The sequence below is a fragment of the Pezoporus occidentalis genome, unplaced genomic scaffold (assembly GCF_034315485.1).
Source record: "Pezoporus occidentalis ecotype Australia unplaced genomic scaffold, CSIRO_AGI_Poc_V1 ctg240, whole genome shotgun sequence".
NCBI classification, from domain to species: Eukaryota; Metazoa; Chordata; class Aves; order Psittaciformes; family Psittacidae; genus Pezoporus; species Pezoporus occidentalis.
Window position 1 is genome coordinate 1,222,816 of NW_026914286.1, and position 19,925 is coordinate 1,242,740.

Here is a 19,925-nt window from a genome sequence, read left to right on the forward strand (position 1 = left end):
TTAAATAGCGAATACCTTTTTTTTAAATTGTTCTGGATCTTCATAATATTCAGAAGCCAATTTTGCCAAGTAATCTGAAGCATGGCAAGAAACTACTCCATAAATCTTACCTAAAGAAGAAATAAATATATAATTTAGTACACAGAGATAAAATCCCTTGCCAGTACTCACTTCTGTTCGATATTGCTTTGCTACTGTATTTCTTTAAAGTAAAATAAAACATTATTTCCCTTTAAAACTCTTAAATAAGCCAAATTTTACTCTAGTATATATAAGAGTCATTTATGTACATGAAAAGCAGCAAATACGTGCATCTGGAACACACACAATGATACTGGATATGAAAGAGAATTCCACAGCATAGAACACAGCAGAACATTTTCCATGTAGAAAAATACAGTAGAACTTGTATCAGACAGGTCAAAACCAAAGAACTACAATGAGAAGGTGCCCATTACAAAAAACCAAACAAAATTATAAAAAGAAACCTTCTTCAAATATAAAAATATATAGACAATTACTGAATCTCCTGTTCACAAAGACCATTACACTAAATGAGCGTGAAACCCAAGATGATGTGAAAAACTGGAATGGAACAGACAATGTCAGCTCCTTGGGCATACAAACTCTGAACTTGGCTTCAGATTGTTAGTCTAACTTCCACTGGCAATATGAGGTGCATAAATATTTTATCTGTGACGCTTGCGTACTTGCAGTTTCTTCATCTTCTAAGTCTTGCAGTATAAACTTTTCAGCATCTTGATTTCTGCTTTTTATGAAGTTTAAATAGGAGATAACTGATTCTGGCAAGTCATCTGAAATCTAGAAAAACACAGTATTTGACACAAATTCTGCATCTTCATCTCACAATCATGACCAGAGGTAAATACCTGACATGCAAGAATACTCATTTTGGCTTCACCTATAACGTATTGATGGAGATTTAGTAGCAGTGGCTACCAACATTGTTCCCAATTACTACACTGTTTCCACAATCTTATTACCTACTGAACAATTAATAACTCTCACTTTTAATTACATTCTAAGTAAATTTTGATTGGAACACATCTTAGCAACTTCTCTTCTGCTACCTTCATAAACATGTTACAATTAACATTTTCTGTGTAATTGTGTTGGATCGAGAAATTAAGGAAAAGGTTAAGACAAAAATTAACAAATACCTCAAGGATTTGGGGAAATGGGCTGCCCTCTCTCAGATGTGTAAATTGTGGTAAGCATTGCTGACATTCACCATGTGCGTGCATAAATAATTATCACTGATGCCTTTGCTGATCTTTATGTCATATCAAACATATGATATACAGTCACACACAACCAGTACAATCTACCCTAATAACCTATAGACCAATCCTTTTGCTATGACTGGATTTCAAGAGAAAATATGTTTCCAAAATAAGAAGTCATAGAATAAAGAGGACTTAAGCAATCAAATTATATTAAATTAATAACAGGAAGTCTTCAAACATTAGACAGTATCTTGTAAGATTTAAATACAGATTTAAATGCAGAAACATTGTTTTATTCATCCAGATTTAATCTACCTCATCAACTTTAATAAAACATTCCTGCTTCAGAGGATCTAAACCAAAACATTACCTCTGAGTCTGATTTCCTCACTTAAGCAGAATGCTGATATTCATCTGTCTTACTGTCTTGTCACCATTGGAAGTTACAGTTTTTTTCATGAAGCTTTACTACTGACACAACTTTTCAGAACAAATCCCCAGGTTAGGTATGTCAGGAAAAAAAACATTCATTAGATTAGCTTTCCAATGCCCATACTACTTTCAAGCAGAAATGGAAGCATTTTTAGCCCATTGAATACTTACTGCCTCACTGTCTCTCAAAGCTCCGCCTGATACTTCTGTGTCAAGGTCATCTGCTTCAAAGGAAGAAACAACGATTCTGCTTAATTCAACTTCTATTTCTTTTTCAATTCCCTCAGTATCTTCTGACATTTTACTTTCCACAGTGTCTTATCTGCTTTCAAATCTGCACAAGGAAAATACTAACTTTCAGCACTGCATGAAACAAAATAAGGACGATGCTTTTTTTAGCATAAGCTTAGCTGTATTTGCTGAACAGTTGGCTTAAAACATGAAAGGAACAGCAGAAGTTTGTTCTGAGAACTTCACTCCATACTAGCAAGCAAATAAGAGAACTGTTTGTGATGAGACTCTCCTCTCAGCTGCCCCCTCGAAATTCTGCAGGTGTTACTAAATTTGTATATTAAAAAAGTCTGCCTGCTCTCTACTCCTAGTGGACAGTATTAGTGCTACGATCTAAGCCTCACAAAGGTTTGTGGGTTTTTTTGGTGGTTTTTTTTTGTTTGTTTGTTTTGGTTTTTTTTTTTTTTTTTTTCCCGCAAACCTAATAGCTGCAAATTAAATATATATATAAATATAGTTGATATTAAAAATTACAAAATAACACTAAGGACCCAGAAAGCATTCGATGAAGTTGCAAGAATACAGAAAAAGCAGTGAGAAATAGACTAACCCACAGAAGTACATACAAGACTTGTAGACCGATGCAGGCAGGACGGGAAGGGGTCCGCAGCTACCCCCCTCTCCCTCTGCAACCCGCACCCCAGTCCTCACTCCTAGCCCCAGTCAGGGGGCAGGGGAGGCAGCCCAGACCATCTCCATCAGAGCCAGCGAGCCTCGTCCGTCGCCGGCTCCTGGAACAGGAGAAAGAACACGCAGAGCGCATTCCAGATGTAAAGTTTAGTACAAAGAAGGTCCTTCTTGAGAGGAACTACACCTCCCAGAAGCCATGGCGGTAGGGAGGATGCCCGCCCGCCGCCGCTTCCCGGAATGACCGCAAAGTAGCTGCGTTGCGTGCTGGGGGCTGTAGTCCTCCCTCTCGGGAGCCCATAGCCCTCCAGTCTCCTCGGTCTACTCCGTGCAGCTACTCACTCCTCCTTCAGCCGAGCTCCTACCGAAGCGTCCGCCTTCCTGGCTGACTCCGGAGACGGGCCACCCCTCGGCCGTGAAACTCCGCAGCCCCCAACCGCCCCTAGGCAGGCCCTCGCGGGACGACTACAATCCCTCTACCGCCCTGTTGACCGCAAAGCGTCGCCAAGGCAACGGGAAGCCGCTGCTGGGAAGGCAAGCCGGAGTATCCAAACTCTGCCAGCAGGTGGCGCTTCGTGCCGGTGGGGAGGCGGCCCCTCGAAGGCCGCTCTATGGGACCAAGCGCCTCGCAAACCTTTTTTGTGTGTTGTTTTACTTTTTAATGCTTTTTTATTATAAGCAGTGAACTGGAATGTAGTGTTCAGAATAAATCTGAATCAGCAACTAATCAGAAAAAAGAATTAAAGCAAACCAAAGATAAACTATATAAAGATGCATTAAACCTCTGCAATTTTGCTTCCTTTATGCCAGGGCAACTCTAGAGGCATAAAAAATGAAAACCCACCAGGCATCCCTGCTGTGATCACACGCTGGGGCCCTGTCATAGCTTGGAAAGACTCCTATTCACTTTTTTTCCTCTGTTTTGTTTTTTTTTGTTTGTTTTGTTTTTGTTTTGTTTTGTTTTGGGTTGTTATGGTTGGTTTTTTTTTTTTTCAGACTATAACAGAGTGTGAAAAGTTTAATTCTTCTCAAATGAAACTAAATCAAGAAATGTCCATCAACATTAATTGCAAGTGGGTGCTCAGTCAATGGAAGGGCTAGTGGAGACGCTGCCCACAGCAACTGCCCCTGAAATACATGTAAAGTGTGCCTGAGAACCTAAAGCACTTTCCAATCTCTAGCAGCCTGCCACAGGGCATGGGTTATTATCTGTTACATTTGCTTGTTCATTAAACAGCTTTGTATAATTTACATGTATACCCTTGATTTTGTTCTGTAGCTACTCATCTAAATGACAAACAAAGGCCATGTTCACTTTGTAAGATTCAAAAATAATTGAGATTTGGAACATGAACACTTCAGAATCTGATTGAAAAAGCAACAGCAGAATGTTAGGCAAGATTCTGAACTCTTCTGAATGCTATTCCTTTATAAACTACCTGGAGATGGGAAATTGCTACAATTAGCCACATACAGGTCTTTGGGACCTGCAGAAAATGCCCAGTCAGGGAATTAAGGACTCCACACAGTTCAGTCTAGCAAAATCATACTGGGCAGGGAGGGTGAAGACATTATACTTTTAGTGTGTAATGGTGTTTTAGGCCATGCATCTGTCCCCAAAGTTAAATGAGGAATACCAAGGTACAAAGACAGGTATAACAGGAAAATAAGACATGAAAGGTAAAGACAGGTTTTACATAGAAAATGGGCACTTTTGTGTAATGGGCAATTTTGAGTAATGGGAAGGATCTGCCAAGGGTTCTTTACTGAGTGGGTGGTGAGACATTGGAACAGCATTCCCAAAGAAGCTGTGGATGGTGTCCCTGACCATGGCAGGAGGCATTGGAAGTAGATGATCTTTAAGGTCCCTTCCAACCCAAAGCAATCTATGATTTTATGATGAGTCTATGATAGCAGGTTTTTTTTTCCATCTACTGTCTTTAAAATAAACTGAGGACCTTTCTGAAAGACTTGTGGATGTTAACCTCAGAATACTGGATTCAAGGGCAACTGTTTATCAATTTCTCATCAGTGTTATGGATGAGTAAGATATATAAATTTTAAAACAGTGGAAACTCATCCATTTGAAATGTCCTTTATTTTACAGAATTATGTAATCAGTGAACTTTTCAATGTGGTTAAGCCTTCAAGCACTGAGTTGACTGTGCACTTAGTATTTGTTTTGTACGTGCAAGTTAGGCTGTAATCATGGTGACTGAAGACCACAGGCACTATGTCATGCCTTTAGCAAACAACTTTGCCAATGGAAAAGATTTTTTTCTGTAGGCCTGTTCCCTGTAACCAGGAAGTCAGGGCTGATCAACAGAAGAAAACTTCTCTGCTGTAAGGATGTGGTTAAGTGGGACTTCAGAAAGAAACATACCATTATGAGACTGTTCTCTTTAAGGTAGGATGGAAATATTCAGAGCTGATAAGGATTTTTAGTGTGAAGCAACAATGTAATGTAAAATGTAAATAATTTTATAAAGTTAATATTTCTGTTTTTCAGATAAATTATTGAAGATAAACTGACTTATTATTAAAATGGCTCAAAACAAAGCATAGAAACTGCAGTTATTTCAACAGAAACTATTGCAGATGCCAGTATTCAAGTGAAATACTGTTGAGGGTTTTTTATTTGGACAACACATCACACCAATGTTTTAACACATGATGGTTTTGAAAATTCTGATGAACCTTTATTACTTTTTAACATAGTGAATCTTCTTCTGGGAAAGTGCAAGACCAGTTATCTAATACAGTCCATAAGTTTACATCATGTATTACTGACCCAAACTCACTACAGAGCTAGTTTGAGAATCTTACAGCTTTCTTCATTCTACATTTCTGCAACAGAATATTCAGAATCCAGGCATGAGGATCTTGACAGGGCAGGCAAAGCTTGTGTTTGCTGAATCTTCTAATCAACAAATTTGATACATACGTAACATACGTTTTACATGTAAAATAGGTTGTTAACACAAGATATTTTCTGACCACAGAAATTTCATCTCTGTCTTTTTTTTTCTTTTTCTGTTTTGCAAATAACAGAAGATGTAACTTCTTACTGTAATCAATCCATAGTAATTCTGACAGAAGACAAGAACTATTCCTTTCAAACAAATCCCTTTGCATTAGAAAATATTTTCTGGAGACTATGCCTGTGCTGGTTACATTCATGCGTCTATGCATGCTTCTGTGCCTGCCTGCTTAACACATGAGAAGTGCAGGACAACTGCAGATGGCTGCCATTGCAGTCAATCTTGTAACGCTGCTGCTCTTGGACTCCTCTCGGCTTGTACCACAAAGCCAGGCAGACTAAAATCCTAGAGTATGTTTAGAGAAGAGGCAAGACAGGTGAAAGGGAGCGTGAGGCAGGTACAAGTTTCACTCTCTCTGCAAAAAGCTTGAGAGGCCCAGAAGATACGGTGCTATGATGATAATAATATCAATAATGATATATATGTATATAAAAAGAAATCCTGCATCAAACAGTTTACAGTGCTAGGGGTCTTCCACACTGAAATATGCTAAATTATGCTCAAGATATGAATGCCTATGTGATTTTATTGTGGCCCTGTTGACATTTGCAAGCATTTGCAAGGGTGATTCTTGGATGATACTCAGGGTCTAATGCACACTTTACATGTATTTCAGGGCAGTTGTTGTGGGCAGGGTCTCTGCTTGCCCTTCCATTGACTTGCTGTTGATGACAGATGAAGTGCATTTCTTGGTTCAGTTTCATTTGAAAGGAATTCAAATTTTCACATCCTGTTGCATTCCACAATTAAAAAAAAAAAACAAAAACAGAGAAAAAAAGTAAGCAGAGTGACTAGGAGATTCACTTCAAAAGTGCAAAGGGTACCCCAGATTAGTACAAGGCAGTAGCATAGTTTGACAGCTCTTACGGCTTTGCTAGAACTGTGTGCTAAATCACACTGAAATAATTAGGCTGTATCTGCTATTTTCAGCAAAAATTGAATTAGGTCACTTAAAATTGAGAGCTTATGTCTTTACTATGGTTATGTCTCTTCATTTCAGCTGGTATCTTTAATAATTAGTAAACTAAGTATATTGAAATGTATAAGCAAAAGTGTATTCCAGACTATGTAACTCTTGCCATCTCTGCAATATAAATCTTGCCACATACATGTTGTCTTCAAATGCCTTTAGCAGTTAAGAAAAAAAAAGGTAAAAAAAATACATGTTGTAGAGTGTAACATCAGAGGCAACTGAGACCAGACACCATCTTGATGCTTCTACTGTTGATACTATTTTTCTGTTCAATGTATGAGGTGACTGTTTAAATTTATAAAACATTAGCTGAAGAAAATAAATTCCATTGTAATTGATAAGCTTACTTATATCTGTTTCATATTGAACTAAATATATAATTATCTTTTCAGCTGTGATTCAAAACTGAAAACAGAAGAATGAAAATAAAAGATAAAATAATTATTCAGAAGTACTACTTAAATGTCTTCAATGGAATTTTCTTGGTAAAATTTCTGTTTTCTTTTTCTTATTTATAAGCTTCAAATTATTTTTTTAAAATGTTTTTAATTAAAACAATAATGCTTTTTCTCCTTTTTTTTCTTTTTTTTTTTTTTTTTCTTTCTCCAGGCTCTGGGTCTTATGCTTTTGACATTTGGCCTGTGGCTTTTATTTGACAGAAACAATTTATTCAGTGTGTTATGTGAGTATAACTAGAATTTTTCTTTTGTTTCAAATGATTGTAGGGTAACATAAACAGTGACAGAATTTTTTTTTTTTTCACAAGGTGGCAGTATTGGATTGAAATTGTTTTTTTTTCTCTTGACATTAGATCTTTTAGTTGGATATTTGGGTGGAATAAACATAGGTTGGAGCTTGGGTCTCTCCATATAGATATTCCTTTTTCCCAGAGTGTCTTAGCAAATCGTTTCACAAAGAAGTAAGGTTTGGGTCACATAACCGCAGCTGGGATGTTCGATGAGCTGTCTGCCTTGGCTATGCCAAGGAACATCAGTTCCCAATTGATAATATGGGAACCATCCAACATAGTAATTCTGATATGAAGCATTTGAGATGGGAGTAATGAAACCTCCTGCTACTTTCTATATCTAATAAAAAATGGTTAGAGCGGAATGGGGAAAGTGGCTCATCACAAAGATGGAGGTTAGCACTGAATCCGAGTCTGGATTTAATGAGAACTATATGTCTGCATAGTATTTGTACATGTGCTACTAATTTTTTGCCAAATGCAAAGAAATATCTGCAAACTTGTAATTGTTCTCTGATTTCATTGTGAGTGGTTCACATTGTTTAGTTGAATATGTTCTGTTTACATCTTATATGTTCTTACCATTGCCTACATTATGAAAATTTTTTCTTTCTCTGACTGTCCATAGCGTAAGTAATAATAATATCCTTTCACCATTCTGCTATTTCCACACTTTCAGTAACGGCATTGCAAAGATTTTATTCTTTTTCTGGAATAAGTTTTGTAAGTGAAGTCTCAAAAAGAAAAGTAACAGTATGAATGTACTGTGTTACAGTTTCTTCAGGCAAGAACCAACTAGCGGCATTTATTTCCTATATATTACTTGGAATTGTATCTGTTATTACTTTTACATCAGCCATGGGATTACTTGGAAGTGTTGTGGAAGTCAAATGTCTACTAGTTACAGTAAGTGTAGATCAGACTCCAACTTTCTTGTAAAATGAAGGGGAGTTTTGTGTGCATGAAAATTGTAATATTGTCTTGATAATGTGATTTCCACATACAGTCCTTAAGAAATCTGCAGATACAAAGATATTTTCAGACAAGGTCCCAGCTCAAATGAAATCTGAGCAAAACTGAATATCCTTCCATATCACTGGATGATTGTTTTCAATGTCAGAGCACTTGCAATTTGAAATAGCAAACGTTTTAACCTCTGTATTTTTTTAAGTTAGAGGTTTTAAAATTAGTACTGAAATTATGCAGACTAACTTTCTCTCAGTATGTGCTCATGTGCTTAGTATATGCCGAAGAAATAAAGAAAAACCTGCCCCAAAATATTGCAGGTTGATGGCACAGGTAGCTACATTATGGCTGCAGTATGAAAACAGAGTATGATTGGAAAGCTGTTACCCATGTAGGCCTACCTTTATATATAATTCTGCTTTTAAGAGAATAAGATCTTGACTTCTGAAAAATTACATGGTAATTATACATTCTTATGGTCACTTTGATTATATTTTTGTCTGTTGCTTATTGTTACCCTTTTTGAGCAATCTGTTTTAGACTATGTGAAGGCTAAAGCAGAGAACTGTTCTACTGATTCATTTATTAAGCACTACAAATATCAGTTGGAACAGCTGTGAGAGGAGCCCTGATGTTATAACAAGGGCTCTTGTGCCTTCTTCTGTCCTGCTACTGCCCTGTTTCCCTCAATTTATTAATTGATGAAAGAGAACGAACTGTCTCATTTCCAATTTCCATGGAAGTATCTAGTGTCTCAGCATCTCACTGAAAATTAATGCAATCAGTTATTATTTTCTTTTGCTTGGGCATCTTATAGCTCAAAAAAGTCCTTAACAAGGCATGAGACTTAACTACCATGGTAATTCAGAGAGGAAAGAATGAAATGAGTTTTCTTCAGTGGAGCACAGCTGCTTAAGGACAGCTTTTGTTCTTCACTTGCAAGTCATGGCTTTGCCTTTAAGCCCAAATCAGTGAGTTGTGCTTTGCCTGAAGCCTGCCTCTTGGACTATGATGTCACTTTCTGAGGGTTTCCAGGAAAAAAATGTTTCTTACTTTTGTTCAAATGACTCTAAATAATAGTCATGAAGTCATGAGTCATCCATGAGCTCCTGGGACTTTTTATTGAAATACTCAATATTATGTTTATCCATAACTTAGTTCTTTTTCTGTTTGCTTTTCTTCCCCAGTATATGAGTTTTCAAATCCTAGTGTTTGTTACCCATATGGCAATACTGCTGCTTATATTTGCAAAGAAAGAAGAGGTATGTAAATAAACTACATGAAACTGATGATAATTTCAGAATAGTTTCTTGCAGTTAATTAAAAAAATTCTAATAGTTCTCACTCTATGCTGTATCACTGTTTGCCTGAACTTGACTATTCTGTATGTTGACCAGGTATAGCAGAAGATGTAGAAAACTTAATTTGAGGAATTCATCATGGTTCAGTAGTTGTAAATGGGTGGGCATGGAAACATATTACCAGTTTATCCTCTGCAACAAAACATACTCTCTTGTTCAGGAATGTGGAATCAACAGTGTAAGGGACAGCTTTATTCTTCTTTGAGGGATGACCCAGAAAGTCCCTCTTTCCTGGACATCAGCAGAGGTAAAAGAAAGCATTAGATGCTAACCTGTATCTCCTAGCAGGTGATAACTGTAGTCTGCTTTGCAATTGATAGTAGGAGTCATTGGTATCATGGGATGAAAAGTATACTAATGAATTGTAGGCCTGTATTTTAGTTTCGATAGAGCTCTAGTATAAGGAATATGTATCTTCGCTTTTCACAACAGGAAGCAAAGATAAATACCAACATGGATGTTAATAGTATCTGTACTGCTTTGAAGCTTTATTCAGACATTTATTTTTCTACATATAGCAAGTCTAATAGCTTAAGGAATCCTCACAGTATTATATGAAAGGCAATTGGTACTGAATCCATACTGGTCTGGCTGCTTTCCTATTACATAATTCCAAAATCTATGGTTTGAGAAAACCTCCTGTGACACCAGCCTCATAAGGTTCATACAGTTCTCCAAATCCTGATGCTATTAAGTCAGAACAACACAAATAAATAAGTTTTACTCCATCAAAATGCATCTTTTTCATCAAGTTTTTTTATTAAATGTTAATTTATAGTGATGACCTCCCTGTTTTATATGATGGTTTTACATGGTGAAGGATTTGAACTGTCAGCAGTGATGCATTCTGGAATCAGCTATTTGTGCTAGGAAAATTGGTGGAAAGATTGCAGTTAAATTTATTTTATATCAGCTGTAATTGCACTTGATCTCAACCTTAATTAAGTGCTGCTGAAGTATAATAAATTATGGTAACATCATTCATTCAGCAAGCTTTTGAGGTTTTTTTTTTAGGATGACTGTAGCAAGGGAATGAGTTAGAGAAACCACATTTTTTCTTGTTTTGTAATGATTCCTTCCAGTAGCCTAGGAGTTATTGTCTACATGCATTCCCTGCTGCACCCTCTATGTCTGATTAGCTTGTCCACTCCAATTGTTGTTGAAGGGTTATTTTAACAGTGTCTGCAAAGACCCTAATCTATGGACAACATGAACTGCTTACTTTCCTAGCCCAAAGCAATATGTGTCCTGGCCAGATTGTATGGTGCTCACACAAGTGTGTATCACACCAGGTATAGAATCAATTTTGGTTTTCTGCTTATTAATGTAGGGTGCTGTGCTTACTAAAAATAAGTATGACAGGTAGGATTTAGTATTTCAAGACAGATCAGGTGCATCTTGACTATGTTCCCTGTCTCTTCTGGCTCCATTTAGGCTAATCACCTTGTGTCTGCCTGTGTTTTTTTTGTGATTTGGATCACTTCATTTATCTTTCCCTTTTGCTTTCAACTTTCCTATTAGTGCAATGGCTATGACATGTTTCGGATCCTATTTGTCAAATTGATTACAATGCTGCCACTTGCAAGTAACCCTTGAAGAAACCTGAGTATCAATGAAAGATCAAAGATTGTACTATCCATCCACACTCTTTCAATATGCATCTCTCAAATTCTATAAATATTAATAAACAGGTCCACAATCAATGGAACAACAGAATTGATGAAGTTATTTCTGAATATGGGAACAAGAGTCTGGCTGAGCAGGAACCTGTGTGGAGCATTCTGAACGCTGTGCAGCACAATGTAAGGAAAAATCCAATAAATTATCACCACCAAAAATACAGCCAAAATGTGTATACCAATTAGAACTTACTTTAAAAAAACAACTCCTTTAGTGAAGGATGAATTTTTCAAGATAGGCTGCTAATATGTGGGTAGGCAGATTCTTTGCTGTTATGTGGGTTATTATGGATGAAATTAGGACTTTGAAAGATTTCTAAATTTATCTAGGAGCAGACAGTTTTGGTCACTGAAGTTTACTGCAGCTGAAAAAAAAAAAGTGTTTTCTAATATCTTCAGCAGCTCTAGGTATCATAAAACACTTGGTCTGCTTTAGGCCTCAGGACTGACCTGAACCATGGACAGAGATACTATGATGTCAGACCAGAGCTCCTACTGCAGAGCATTTGAATAGGTATCGCACTGAGACTCTCTCAGAAGTAATGCTTAAAGCCTCAAATGAGTTTGTAGATCAATACTGTCAGCACACATTCTTAATTATTAATCATAATAATTTTTGTGGCCTGGCAACATGTAATTTGTTTCCTATTTCAGAAAAGTCCTTTAAAGCACTTGCTTGGGATCAGTTATTTTGAAAGTTATTGGCAATGTTTTTGTCCAGTAGGCTGTGGCCTGCTATCCACCCTGCAAATTAATTCTGCATCATGAGCTTTTAATAATAAACACTGCAGTTTAGCAATTAAATATGGTTTAATATATTCCTATAGATCAGGTGTGAATCCCTTAACATGACTTCTTGCAGAGGTGAATTACACAGTTCTTGACAAATGTTGAAGATAATTTATGATTCCAGCTAACACACAAAGCATGTATGTCTAGATTCAAGAATACAAATGTATTTGTAATGTATGTTCTTTGAAAATCCAGTCTTCTCTCATTGCATTCATGATTTCTCGAGTGATTAATGGTGACTCCATTATGTCAGTGGTGCAGCTAGACTATGTGCTGGTATAATCTGAGCTAAAATATGACAGACTTTCCATCCCATAAAACAATGCAAATATTTCTGAAGTTTTATCCTGATTCAGAATGAAAAACTGCAGGAATTTCCTACATGAGAAGAATTCCGTTCTCCACGGAATGCTGTTTGGTGATTTGGTTTTATTTTGTGTGACTGGGATTGAAATAGATTATTGGGAAGTGCTAATTGATAATCCATTTGAACAGGGCATAGTATCTTTTGATAAGAGCAGAGAGTTTTTGTATATACAACATTAGAAGTAGCAAACAAAAAACTGAAAGTTTTCAAAATCTGGTCTTTATTTAATTTTCTCAACCAGAGTAAACCAGAGTGTATATGGTTTTATTTTTATATTCAAAATATGCTTTATTAAAATGTCCCCAGATTTATCACATTGATTATGAAATAACATTAATTATTTTTGTTTCCTATATAGTTTTCTTTTTTCATTTTGTAATATTCCACAGTGAGCATATCCTTAATATAGTTTACTGCTTACGCACAATTTCTACACTGGAATTACTTTGGAAGATTAAGGGTGATTGTAAAAATATTTTACATTAATCTGGGTTTGTGTTTTTTTTTTTTCTTTTTTTCATATTTACTTATGTTCCAAATGTCTACAAGGAGGTTCCTTTCAAAAGCATATTTTAAGATCATATTATTGTTAAGTCTATGCTACTCAGTGGATATAATAGGAAATGGTGGATACACAAGGTGAATTATTGAGTCATAGAATGGTTTGGGTTGGAAGGGACCTTAAAGATCGTCTAGCTCCAACCCTCTCTGCAGAGAGAAACTATCTAGCTAATTTAATCAACTAATAGCTAGCACTCATTGGGGTGGAAATTCCTCTGTGTGACAGACTTTATAGGTGTTGTAGTTAACAAGTTACAGTATTTCTATTCTAGATGGAATGCTGTGGAAGATACAATGTTACACAGTGGGAAAGGAATAAAAACAAGGAAAACAGTACTCTGATCCCATGTTCATGCACAAAATCCAGTCTGAAGAAATGGTTTTGTGATGTCCCAAAGGGTTCAATGTACCGCAAGGTAAGAAATAGAATACCTCTCTTGATGAATGTAACTTTTACTACTAAAATGGACTTTGAAAAAAAAACAACAAAACCAATCAAAAAAACCCCACCAAACCTCAAAACATGTTTTCCACTTGCCGAAGTATTGATGTATTGATAATATTCTTTATTTTTTTTTTTTTTTTTGTCTTTGGTCACTCTGAAGACTTATTTTTTACTTGTTAAGTGTCAGTCATGTAGTCAGTTCTAGATTAAGGATACTTCAAGAAAACAGAAGTTATGCCTGATCAGTATTACATGGGGACATTTAGTAGCAGTTTATGAAGCAAGAAACATCTTGGCATTCAGAAATTCATGCTGTGGAAATCAGTGATGACATTGGGAAGTGGCCATATATAAAAATATGCAGTACATTTTCCACTTGTAATTACTATTCATTACTTACCGAGTGTCAGCAATGTCTCCACCTGTTTGTACTGTTTCCAGAGCACCTCCAATACTTTACAGGACAAAAGGAATGACCAAGGCATTGAAAAATGAGATGTGTTTCCCAAGACCAGTTCATGTTAGCATTTGCATTTCTTTATATAAAGGAACCAGTGATACATACTACTTTCTTCAATATACCCTCACATGTTAATAGGACTATCCAATGAGAACACAAATTCAATTGGCACAGGTTGTTTCTTGACAGTGTAAGAGAGTAAATAATAGAAAGGATGTTATCAAATGACATCTGGTATTGTCTCCCTTTGCTCATCAGTCTTGAGTTGTTCCCTTTCTACAAACCCTCGTAATTATTAAAGATCACTTCAAAGTATAGAAAGCATCTGTTTTATTTATAGCTATTTTAATCTATATAAAGATTTATAATTCAGTTTAAAAAGCAATACAATAGGCATAGACTGTGATCTGAAAAACATGCACATGCGTTTCAAGATGCATAATGCATGAGAATCTGTGAAAACTTGAAAATATTCTTTCACGCATTTACTTGTAAGGTAAGCTCTCAGTACACTCTCACAAAAACAAATTCTCTTTTGATTAATTCACAAGCTTTGGAACATTTCCATATCAGATTTCCATAAATATCAGATATACTTAAGTATTATCTGTTCAGTTCAGATAATTTTAAAAATGCTATAGCTAACTCTCTGTAGTACACGTTACTGATCTATTTGCTTTCTGGCAAGTAAATATTAGAACCCATCATAACATGTAGAAAGTCCTATTCTATATATTTTTAAAGTATGCTCTTATAAAGATGCAATATGTATTCCAAAGTTGAAATTATTTTTTCTTGAAATCTGTTCATCTGTACTTGCTTAGGGATGTGAAGAACATTTAAACACATGGTTTGAAAACAATGTTTTGATCTTAACTGCAATTACTGTCAGCCTGCTAATTACACAGGTAAGAGTACTTTTAAGCAAAAACCCCACAAAATATTGATATTCTGCTGGGAGTAAAAGTCAAATCATTGCCATTTGGCTTTGGCATGCTCTCCAAAATTTTGTAAAGCTTTCCATCAATTTTAAGTAGAAGTAAGATCAAGCACTGTTTACCAACAAACTCCCATATATTCAAGCACCATCACAGATGTTGGTGTCCAAAGCTTATTGAATTAAATGTTTGACCTGACTTGTGAAAGCAAATGGCATTGCAAGGACAGGAAGCAGTTACAGAAAATGTAAAATCTGTGGAGCAAAAGACCTCTTTTGTCCTGTACCTGTACAGAACCTAGTCCATGAATACGTTAAATCAAATTACAAAATCATGAAAATCCTTCCTCCCACACATATCTGTGAGAAAATTTTATTGGGTGAAAAGGAATAAATCAATATAAAACCAAAATCATATTAATAATGGCAATAAGAACTGATCATTTACTCCACAGACACCCTGATGTTTGAGTATCATCGAGCAGGCAGAAAGATTTTTGATAATATCTAGAATTGTGAGGTTGAAAATGAGTTTAGTTTATTTTTACACAGAGAATTAAAAGTATGTCCTATTTTACCTCTTCCATATGTAGTACCTTCCCACAGAAGTATGTAATAAAAACATTACAGCTATTGGATGGGCTAGTTCAGTAATAAAAATATTTTTTATTCATACTTGTACTAGCCACTAGTACAAGCAAATACTGCACTCATGTACTAGCGAAGTACATGAGTGTCTCATGATCTTCAGTGTACTATCATTGACACCTTCTAGTCAGATGGGAAAGAACTATTATCGCCATTCAAGAGGTTAAGAGCAAGAATCATAGAATCATTTAGGTTGGAAAAGATCTTTAAGATCATTGAGTCAAAACGTATTTGGATTCATAGAGCACTGAAAAACTTGATACATAACTGAATTATATGCCACTTAAAATAGATTTCAAGATACTTCTGTGGATGTGGCTTGCTGGAGGTCACACAGCAAGCCTGTACCACAGCAAAGAATTCAGCTTGTATTTTCTGGCATGTCCTGGTCATTCTCCTTTATATCTGTCTGCACTGTCAGTCATAGAAGCCAGGTTAGCAGTCATATTGACTCAGTCATGAGTGAGTGTCAACACTTTCTTTGTTGTTTTTAATGCATCCTTTTCTCTTTCTCAGATATTTTTGATCACACTGACTGGTCTGCTGTTTGGAAACATCAGAAAGAATATTATATCTCCATGACCTCTTCTGAGCATTGCTGTGGTGCAAGAATTATCTGATCCGTGCCTGTGACTGTCAATGAAATTGCTTCCACTAAAATTTGGTTTGGGCTCTACATATTGTAATCACTAGGATATTAACATTTGGGGTTTAATATGTTTGTTTATTGTTCATGACTACGGATATGGTGGTATGCTACAAAATTGTGTGTATTAATGTCTGAAGTACTATGTCATTTATTAGTTGGTTTATAAAACTTCCTAAGAAGTTTAATAGTAGTTTCCCGAGTCTCTGGAACAACTAGTTCAGAGTGCTGTGGATAGTACTACATAGTATACTGCATTTTAAAACACAAGGAACCCATTTTCAGGGTCAGTCAAGAAAAAATATTTACTAAACATTACTTATATTTCTTTAGGCCTTTACCTTTCGTTCCAGTCCTTCTCTGTTTTTTTCTTGTCTGCAGTGCAATTTAATTTTCAAAAAATTTCAGTCTTATTAGTACTGGACTCTTAGCAGCTTTTTTCTAACAAGTGTTGTAGTAGACATCTTTTCTTCTTGCTGAATGGCCTTTTCCATTCATTTAAATGGCTTCAGTGGTTTAGGTGGACTAAGCTTGAAACCCTAAAACATTCTTTATCCTCTGAGCAGGGAGGTGATTGAAATATTGTGATGAGAGATGAGCAAGGTGTGGTATTACAAATAAAGGTGGTGGCATTTTTAATTATTTTTTGTCTAAGACTTCTTATTTCAGTAATTTATTTTCTGATGCCCATAAATTTGGTAATTTCTTTTTATTTAGTCTAAAAAATTTACATTTCATGTGCCTAACACGGGCTGGATTTCTTATTTGGAGAGCTAAAATTCAGAGGTGACTAGTGAGTTTGGAACAGAATCTGCATTCCTGACTTGTATTTTTCGTTCTGCCACCAGCAAAAATCTAAGAAACACAGTGATGAAGTCCCTCATCTTACTCAAAGGTTTATCTGTGTTAGGAATGGCAGATACCTGTTACCTTGATCTCTGTAATGGTTTAAGAGATTTTAATCTTGTTATTGAAGCAATCCACTCTGAAAATACAATTCGAAGAAGATACTAAAGTCCACAGTGTCATGGTCATTGCAGCTGAGATCCTTGATCTTTACATTTCCAACCAGTTCCTCCTTGTGTGTATCAGAAGCAGCAGACTATCTTATCTAGCTTGATTCTTGATCACCTGCATTGACTCAGTATTGTCAACACTGCAGAAATGTCCTGGGTTGCTTGTGTGTGGTGGTGTAACTTTCTCCCTACTACTCCCCTCCCTCCTCCTTCCAATCCTCTGGGCTGTTCCTCTATCTCATGAGTTTCTGACAGGCCCTGTCCTTTATGTAATGAATTGGGTGGTAAAGCATGCTTTGACTGAGGGACACTGCTCAAAGTTCACAAACTCTCAAGTTTGTGATAACTGGAGGACTATCAGGCTGTTGCTGAAAGATGGAATCTGAGCTGAAGTCATCCACTCCTTGACCTTCACCCATTGAGAAATACTGAGACATTAGATGTGAATACTGCACTGATTCAACTGGAATTTTTAACAGGTATACTTTTATGTGTCTTTATGTATGGGTGTGTGTACAGATTGTTATAGCAGTTGTATTAAATTCTATTGACTCAATTTATAAGATCCACCTTAAAACTGCAAACTGCTGCTAACTGATATTTGTAACCCCTTAGATGAACATCATTGACCAAGTCTAAGACTAAGACTAGATCCAGCCACACATGGATTCCATCTACAGTTTAGAAAGCAAAGGTGTCCGATCTGAATCTCATGATTCAGTGGGAGGGTCCCACTTGCCCTTACTGCCTTCAGTGTCTGTATCAATCACCTTTAGCTCGATTTTACCTTGATTTTCCTTTGTATACTTCATCTATGTAATCAGTAATAGAGTGAACCTGCCATCAAATTCTGTTAAGTCATGCCTTTATAAATCATATTAAAACTGCTGTTCCTTATACCTTTGCTGGTCATTCTTTAAGCGACCCTAAACCACTCATTTTGCAATATTGTACCAAACAATGTTGTCTTTCGAGCATGTGTCAGGTGGTTCCCTGAAGGCAGGGGCCAGCAACCATGAGGCTTCCTCCTCCAGTTGCCTAAAGAAGACTTTGTAGACTTCATCTTCCTGATCAAACAGTCTCTGGTAGGTACTGTCCTGGGCTCAGCAGTAGCAGCCATTTTTCTCCTTCTTGGTAGCTGGTGCAGTGTTGTGGTTTCGACTTTCAGCCTGGGAACAACGCTGATAACACTGATGTTTTTAGTTGTTGCTAAGTACTGTTTACTCTGACGAAGGATCTACTATGACATCATTTGCGTTGGTTTGTCTTCTAATTCTTTCCCATAAATTTTCGACTGATTTGTCAGCCCTTCGAAGGCAAGGATTGCTGCATTCTCCCTGAGATATCAAGTTGGCAGTGGAGCGCCTCCTTTCCTCCAAGACCTACATTTTCAGAAATACAGAATATATAAGTCAGTGTGAAGCAGCTACTGCAGCTATACAAATACTTCTATTCAGTACAAGCCGGCTGGTTCTTCACTAGTCTAGTGCAGTAAATTGCATCCAAATCTAATGAATAACTGTTGCTGCTTAAGCCCAATAGGTAACTCAGAACCATGCAGCCGCTCGCTCACTCCCCCCACACTTCTTCCTCCCTAAGCTCCTGGAGAGATGGGGAGGAGAATCGAAAGATTATAAATCCCACAGGTTGAGATAAGAACAGTCCAGCAACTAAGGTGTCACACAAAATCATTATTGCTACCACCAATAATAATAATGATAAGGGAAATAACAAGGGAAGAGAATACAACCGCTCACCACCTGCTGACAGATAGCCAGTCCGACCTGAGCAGTGATCTAGCCCTTCTGGGTAACTGCCCCCAGTTTTAAATCCTGAACATGACATGCTGTGGCATGGAATACCTCTTTGGTCAGTTTGGGTCAGGTGTCCTGTCTCTGCTTCCTCCCGGCTTCCCCTCCTCCCTGGCAAAGCATGAGACTCAGAAAGTCTTTGGTCAGACTAAACGTGACTTAGCAGCAACTAAAATAATTGGTGTTATCAGCGCTGTTCCCAGGCTGAAAGACAAAAGCGCAGCACTGCACCAGCTACTAAGGAGAAAAATGACTGCTACTGCTGAACCCAGGACAGTATCCACCTCTTATTCCATACCATTCACATCATGCTCAGATCCCACATTTTTCAATATACTATCGCTTTTGTCTCATATGTGTATATACATACACATACACGCACACACAAAGAGAGAGAGAGGTATTGCTCCTTAGTCCATAGACCAATCCCTATAAGGCTTCTGAATTCACCCAGTCCATGATGTTGTGTTTCATCTCTTCTAACAGTCTTTCAGAGCAGGAGAGATGGTATTCAGTGTTGGATTGTTGCATGCTGATGACACTGTGGAACCCGTCTGGTCACTGCTGAGCTGGTCTGGTTTAGTCATTCTTTGTTGGGATGATGATCAGAGGGAAGTCAAGGCCAGTTGCCGGTGACCTGAAGACATCTAGTTGGTGGGCTATAAAAGGGCTACATAGCAGGCAATAGCATATAATTGGGTTCATTGGCTGTTTTCCCCTAAAATCTAACCCCTTGAGGTACATATCGGACTTCGCCATCTTCCCGAGTTACCCACCAAGTATATCCAGGTCACTGAGCAAAAGCAATCCCACGAGTGGGTTTGCCTTTACCTGAAGCAGGAACAACCCAGACTGTCTTCCCCAGCAAATTCTTTAT

At 37.0% G+C, this 19,925-nt stretch overlaps 2 protein-coding genes across 2 annotated transcripts in view; one reads left to right on the forward strand and one right to left on the reverse strand.

Annotated features, from left to right (window-relative positions):
* Positions 1–3,071, reverse strand: part of LRRIQ1 (leucine rich repeats and IQ motif containing 1) — a 107,397-nt gene extending 104,326 nt beyond the window's left edge. Inside the window, exons 1-4 of the mRNA XM_062622360.1 lie at positions 2,537–3,071; positions 1,851–2,013; positions 711–822; positions 16–110 (exon numbers count right to left, since the gene is read on the reverse strand). Of these exons, the coding sequence (XP_062478344.1) occupies positions 16–110; positions 711–822; positions 1,851–1,979 (336 nt within the window). The 5' untranslated portion in view covers positions 1,980–2,013; positions 2,537–3,071. The remainder of the gene's footprint in view (positions 1–15; positions 111–710; positions 823–1,850; positions 2,014–2,536) is intronic.
* Positions 3,072–5,930: 2,859 nt separating this feature from the next.
* Positions 5,931–18,289, forward strand: TSPAN19 (tetraspanin 19). The gene is given in 9 exon segments (XM_062622361.1): positions 5,931–5,954; positions 7,004–7,096; positions 7,221–7,293; positions 8,135–8,265; positions 9,513–9,587; positions 11,378–11,488; positions 13,358–13,501; positions 14,815–14,898; positions 16,092–18,289. Coding segments are annotated over 9 exon segments (801 nt in total). The 3' UTR covers positions 16,158–18,289.
* Positions 18,290–19,925: the final 1,636 nt, after the last annotated feature.